We start from the raw sequence: 6,634 nt of genomic DNA on the forward strand, positions 1-6,634 counted from the left end.
CGGATGGCTGCCAGCCTGTTCCTGTATATCTCATTAAGGAAAACAACCTCGGGCAGTTGATAATATCATTATCTCCAACTAAAAGCGAGGAACCCTGGCTTGTGGAGGTTGTGTAACTCCCCCAAGCTCACACAGCTGGGAGACACCAGGCAGAGTTGGGACTCAGCCCAACCTGCCTAAAGGCAGAGCCCGTCCCCAAGTTCAAAGTCAGTTTCTTGAGGATCCTGAATAGCAAGCAGTTGAGGAGGAAGCAAGAGGAACAGCATGTCTCGGATGGGTCTGAAGCAGAGGTCCTGACTCACAGAGAGAAACAGCCTGGGCCTGGGTGGGAGGGGAGAGGGGGGCTCCAGGGCATTGTCCTGGAGATAAATCTCTGAGGTCGGCCCCCGCACCGCCTCCCCACGCTGCAGCCACGTGGGTGGCCAGGATGATGCTACAAGCTCTCCTGGCCTGGATTCCTCCTTCCTTGTTTTGGCTCTGCCATCTCTGCCAGGGGTTCCCAAAGTGCAGAAGGACATGGGCTGGAATCTGCCTGGCCAGAATGCAGGCTGCACACCCGCAGCCCTGGGGGCTCTGTGAGGGAGTGGGGAGCTGGTTGCATAGGAAGAGGCGGGTTTCCCAGACCTCGGTTTAACTACGCATCTAAGTCAGGAGCTGGGCTTTGGCTAAGTTGGGGGTGGGCTGGAGGATTGGCTCTGAGAGGCATGCTCCTAATGCCTGGTCAGGGAACCAGGTGTGGGGAATGGTGCAAATGTCATCTCAGCACGGGGTAGGGCCTTAGGAAAGCACGTGCATGAGAGGTAAAGCAGGGAATGTTCTAGAAACTAGAGATGCCCCTCAGAGTCTGTGCCCAGTGCTGGAAAAACCAGCAGTGAGTGAGGAACCAAGGCCCACGGCGCTCACAGCCCTGAGAGGATCAGCTATTAACTGCAGCACCAAAGAACGTCGGCCGAGCACTTGCCATGCAGGGAGCTTGTATACACAGCTGCGTGAACCCTGTAAGGAGGCCTTGTGACTCCATGTGATAGTGCAGGCAGCGTGGCCAGAGGGGTGAGGACCCAGATGTCAGGCCGGCACCCATTGTCCTTTCCCCTGCATTGCTGGTTTGCAAACTTCTTCTTCTTTTTTTTAATGCAAGAGAAACTCTTCCTTTAAATTTGGAGACATCCAGCATGTAAGACAAATCAAAGGGGAGCTGAAGGGGCAGGAGTGGGGGTGCCAGGAAGCCTGCTCGGGCACAGTTCTGAATGAATGGTCTGGCCGAGGCTCACCCTCTGGCTGCACGTGGGCAGATTCAGAGCACGTTTGCTGAGCTGCTGGGACAGGGGCCTGCATGGTGCGTCCTAGAAAGCTCCGACTTCAAGCTCATCTCAGGGCCCTGGCTGGCATCTGTGCCAGGCGGTGCTGCTCTGTTCATCCTACACGGCTGGTGAAGCGCCCACCCTGGGCTGGGCACTAGACAGGAATTCTGGCTACAGTGGTGTGCAAAGAGCATGCAGTCCTAAGTCCGGTGGGGAAGACGGCCTTTCCCAACCATGTTCTTACAGGAAAAGGTCAAGGTCAAGGGTGGGGGTGTGAGCAGAAGAACCTGATCAGCTCATCTTTGAAAAGGGCACCGACGAGGATTCTGGGCCACAGAGCAGCTTGGACCACCAGGAAAGGGGATTGCTGGCGTCAAGTGGGGGAAGCCGATTTCAGGGACAGGAAGGACAGGGAAGGGGTTGTGGGCTCCCCCTGCCCCCCAGGTATGCCCAAGGCAGCTAAGAAACAATACGTGGTCCCAGGACCAGCAGGGGGCACCTGGTCCTGTAGTACCTTTATGCTCCTCAGTCCTGAGAGGGACAAAGAAATGCCTTCTAAGGATTGGATTACGGCCATCGTAGGACTCAGTGCAATAAATAATGAATAAGCAAAAACACAATTAAACCCCCAAATCTTTAAGCAAATGTAATACGCCCACACAGAGCCTCATCTGAATCCACTGAGGGCTGGTCTATACATTAGACCAGCGGTTCTCAACCTGTGGGTCTCAACTCCTTTGGTGGTCGAACAACCCTTTCACAGGAGTCGCCTAAGACCATCCTGCATATCAGGTATTTACATGACGATTCATAACAGTAGCAACATTACAGTTATGAAGTAGAAACGAAAATAATTTTATGGTTGGGTCACAACTTGAGGAACTGCATTTAAAGGGCCAGAAGGTTGAGAACCACTGCATTAGATCTTTTTCCGCTCACCTGCTCCAGGCCTGGCCCTGCTCCCACAGCCATTTATTTAGCAAATATTTAGCAAACACCTGGGGTGGGCAGTACACCAGCTTCCTAGGGCTTGCCTGGCACAGAGCCAGGCTGTGTAAACACTTGGTGCTCTGTGCGGGGCTAGGAGACATGGTCCTGTCCTGGCACCGGCTGTGGGCCACCTCCCCGAGCCTCAGCCACAGAAAGCTCAGGACTGAGGCAGGTCAGGGAAAGACAAGGTCCCGGTGCGGGTCCCCGGGGTGGGTCCCCAGTGCGGGTTCCCATGGAGCACTTTCCATGCGACATGGATCTTAGTGTCTGGGATTCCGAGAGGAGAGAGGGGCTGTCCTGACCCGCTGGTGGGTTTCTCTGCAGAGCCCGACAGTCCTTCCATCTGCCCAGCCCTGCCCCCTGCTCATCTCAGCTCTGCCCCAGGCTGCCCTTCCCTGGCCCCGTGGCCCCCATGTCTCCATCAGCGTCATGTCCAGGCGGTGCCTGTGTCCTCCGTCCGTGCCCCCACCTGAATACCCATTTCTGGATGGAGGGCTTGCATCCTTTCTGTTTGTTTGTTTGTTAACCCTCACCTGAAGATATTTTTAGAGAGAGTGGAAGGAAGGGGGAGAGATAGAGAAACATCTATATGAGAGACTGGCTGCCTCCCGCAAGGGGTTGGGAATGGAGCCTGCAACCGAGGTACGTGCCCTTGACTGGAATTGAACCTGAGATCCTTCAGTCTGTGGGTTGATGCTCTGTCCACTGAGACAAACCGATTAGGGCAAGGGCTTGCATCTTATTCATCCACGTGTCCTGTGTCTAGTAATGAGTGTGCAACAGAGTCGGTAATAAACAAACATTGAGCCAATGATTGTAGGCAGAAGATAGCATCTTCATGCTCTTGAATTCAGATAGCTGTCCATCCTCTCTCTCCATCTCTAGTCCTCTCTTTCTCATACACACACACACACACACACACATACGCCCCTTTGCAAGCACTCTCTCTGACGGACTCACTTTCTCACACTCACCCCTCCTGCTGCAGAACATCCCTCTGGAGTGAGCAGACCCACCTGCAGCTAAATGAAGGAACTTCTGACCTTGGGGTTGTAGACGGGATGGAGTGGGGCACCCTCCCCAGACCCAGGCCCATCTCAATCCTGACCACACCCTCATGTGTGGTCACTGCAACACACTCCGTAAAGGAATCCCCGTCTCAGCTTCCTGGGTCCTCGAGGCAGTGCTGGGAGTAGACAGGCCGAAGGTAACGGACACATCTCCCACACCAGGAAACAGGCTCAGCGAGGCGGGGGCTTGCCCAGGTTTCTAAACTCGGACTCAAGCTCTTGCTGCTGCACTTCTGGGAAGCAGAGACTGGCCTGAGATGCTGCCCGTCACCCCACACTCCTGAGATCCTGGTGCCAGAGATGCGGGGGGAGGGGGTGGGGAGATGACGGGGGGGGTGCGGAGCCTCAATTTGTCTCAGAGGATTGAGTGGTGGGACTTTGTGCAATCTCCCCAGCCCTCTGCACGCTCCTCCCCACGTCAGTCCATCCCACGCAGGCCTCCCAATAATTCTGCCAGGCAGCTGACCCTCAGCCTTTGGGGTGCAGTCCCCCTGGGCTCCCTGGAGGAGGGCAGTGGGGACAGAACAGGAGCGACGAAAGGGCCTGAGAAAGTAGATAGCAACATCTCACCCTCTCTCCCCACCACACACGCACACCTGCCTCTCAGTTTGCAGCAGGCCAGACCCACGAGGCAGCTGGGTTAGAGCCATGTCATTATTAGAGCTGCCACGCACGGCCCGTCTCTTCGCTCATCTTCAAGTTTTAAAATCCTGATCAAATCTCCTGCCTCCTGCGTCCAATGCATCTCCCCCATAACCCCATCTCCTGAATCAGGTGTGAATTTTAAAGACATCTTTTTCCAGCCAGCAAAGCCACATCATGCTGCTGCTGTCCCTTTAAATATTCTCTCCAGAAAGTTTGCCAGAGTGTCCCCGAGGGCCTCACCTCCCTGGTCAGGGTGGAAGATCGGGCTCCAGAGGCAGGGACGGCCCCTGAGAAGACAGCCTCCCCTCTGCCCTGGGGGCTGAGTCACAGACACACAGTCCTGGCTGTAGTCCCGACCGACCGCCCTTTCTGGGCTGCCGGGGAGGCAAACCTGGGGACTGGCTGCCGCCCCCGTTCTTAGAGAAGCAGAGGACAGACATCAACACAGGCAGGCAATGCGGAGGGACAGGGGTCCAAGAGGCAGACCGATGACCAGAGCCCCGGAAACGCAGCACGCTGGAACCCCGCGAGAAAGCTCGGTACATCAAGCCCAGAGCGACGGATCCCACCCCCACCAGGGCCCAGGGCCGCCTCCTGCTGGCCCTCCAGCATCTCCGTTCTCAGTTACTCACAGCCCCCGCACCAAGTCTCTCTTATCAACAAGACACACTCTGCGGATAACTTCTTGAAACTCTAGTCACGCTATGCAGCTTCCAGTGTTCCGGGAAGGGCGCTCTCCCTCCGCCCGACTGTAAGCGATCGGCCACACACCACCAAACCCATTTCCAAAGTTCCAGACAATTAGCGCCAGCTGAGCTCCCTGGCCCGGTGCCCGCCCGCCCAGGCCAGGACCCAGGCTGTCAGCAACCCCAAATCCCAGCCACCGGTCCCTCCCTGCCTCCTTGGAACACAAGCACTCCAGAACAGCCCCACTGGCCACGCCGAGGCACCCCGACCAGCCAGATCTGTCAAGACAGGAAAGGAGGGTCCGGGCCAGGCTTCCTACCTTTGCTGAGGGTCCCGGTGATGAGCTTCAAGATGGTCTGGGCAAATTTCACGAACCCAAGCTTGCATCTTTTGGAGCAGCCGCTCATGGTGGCAGAGGGGAGGCAGGCTCTGCTGTCAATGCCCAAAAGCGAAGGCTTCTGCTCTGCGTGCCCCTGGCACCTGGAGCCCGCCTGGGCGAGCCCTGAGAGAGGGACGCACCACGGGAGCTCCTGGCACCGCACAGCTGCCTCTGCAGGGAGCCCGGCTTCTGCATCCAGAGAGCCTGCAGGGCACGCTGTCTGCTCCCTTCCACTCTCCTTCCCTCCACTCAAGTGCTACCCACAGGAGGACCTGGGGATGCCAGGGCTGGGCCAGCGCTGCCAGGGCGCAGGGCGCTCCGAGGGAACCAGGAGGAGCGTGCAGCGGAGCGAGCAGGGAGGGAGCGGGAGCTCTCCCAGGCTCCGCTGGCTGTCTTTCTTCCAGGCAGTGGCAATGTAGCAATTAATACTCCAGTCAGAAGGGAGGGGACTGCTACGCCAAAACACTCCGTTCCGCAGCTTCCCGGCTGGCCCTCCTGCCTCCTCCTTCCTGCTTGATCTAATCGATTTTTTTGTGCCTTGATCAGAGCTGGGGGAACTCCCCACAGAGCAGGAAGCTGCTGCTGGGCACCCAGTGGAAAGTTTGCCGGCAGCCTCTCAGTGACCTGGCGCATCACGGACAAGTCGGGCAGAGTGGGCAGCGAGGCACGCGGCCGGCCTTTCTCCTGCCTCTGGCTGCCTCCTGCTCCAGGTGCCCCAACTGGAGTCAGCTGCTCCGTATCAGCTTCCACCCTGCAGAGCAGGTGAGAGCCCGTGTGCTCCGGTCAGGATAGGGGAGGAGAGTGATTAGTGCCCTCCATGAAGAAAGTAGTCCTCAGAGATGCCATAAAACAGTGGTTCTCAACCTTGGCTGCACATTAGAATCACCTGGGAATCTTTTTAAAATCCTGATTTCTGGGCCTCATCCTCCAGAAATTCTGTTTCTTTGTTATGGGGTGGGGCCACAACATTAGTAACAAAGAAACAGAATTTCCGGAGGATGGGGCCCAGAAATCAGGATTTTAAAAAGATCCCCAGGTGATTCTAATGTGCAGCCAGGGTTGAGAACCACTGGTTTAGAGGAAGAGAATGGAGACTAGCAGCTGAGAAAATGCCAGATGAGCTGGAACTCACGCTCTACGTGTGGTTTCTTTTGGGGGAGGGTGTGTGTCTGCATTTGAACTCCAGCTCAGGAATCTGAAATCCCAACATCTGAATGGCTTCCTGGGGGAAAAGAAACAGTGGCACCTATTATCCGAAGGGTCTGGCCAATGCTGGTTAAGAGCACGGGCCTTGGCCCCAGGTGTTTAGCTGCTCATGTGTTCGGTCTGCGCCTGTGAAGTATGTATAACCATGCCATCACCTTGGCCTCGGCTCCAGGCGCCGTGTATGGTGGTGGACAAAGCAACGTCCCTGGGCTTATGGCGCTCAGATTCGCGTGGTGGAAGGACAGGTCAGTCAACACCTGTGTCTATACACAGGCTTGTGCTTTGAAGAAAAAGAAAGCCCAGTTGGATGGAGAGTGACAGGAGCTCCTATTTCACAGGGTCATTGAGGAAGGCTT

General features: G+C 56.4%; 1 protein-coding gene across 1 annotated transcript in view; it reads right to left on the bottom strand.

The window, feature by feature from the left end:
* The window catches only part of KCNIP1 (potassium voltage-gated channel interacting protein 1), a 247,469-nt gene extending 242,222 nt beyond the window's left edge, over positions 1-5,247 (bottom strand). The window contains exon 1 of the mRNA XM_006100956.3: positions 5,013-5,247. Within this exon, the coding sequence (XP_006101018.1) occupies positions 5,013-5,100 (88 nt within the window). The 5' untranslated portion in view covers positions 5,101-5,247. The remainder of the gene's footprint in view (positions 1-5,012) is intronic.
* Positions 5,248-6,634: the final 1,387 nt, after the last annotated feature.

Source organism: Myotis lucifugus, unplaced genomic scaffold, assembly GCF_000147115.1.
Source record: "Myotis lucifugus unplaced genomic scaffold, Myoluc2.0 scaffold_333, whole genome shotgun sequence".
NCBI classification, from domain to species: Eukaryota; Metazoa; Chordata; class Mammalia; order Chiroptera; family Vespertilionidae; genus Myotis; species Myotis lucifugus.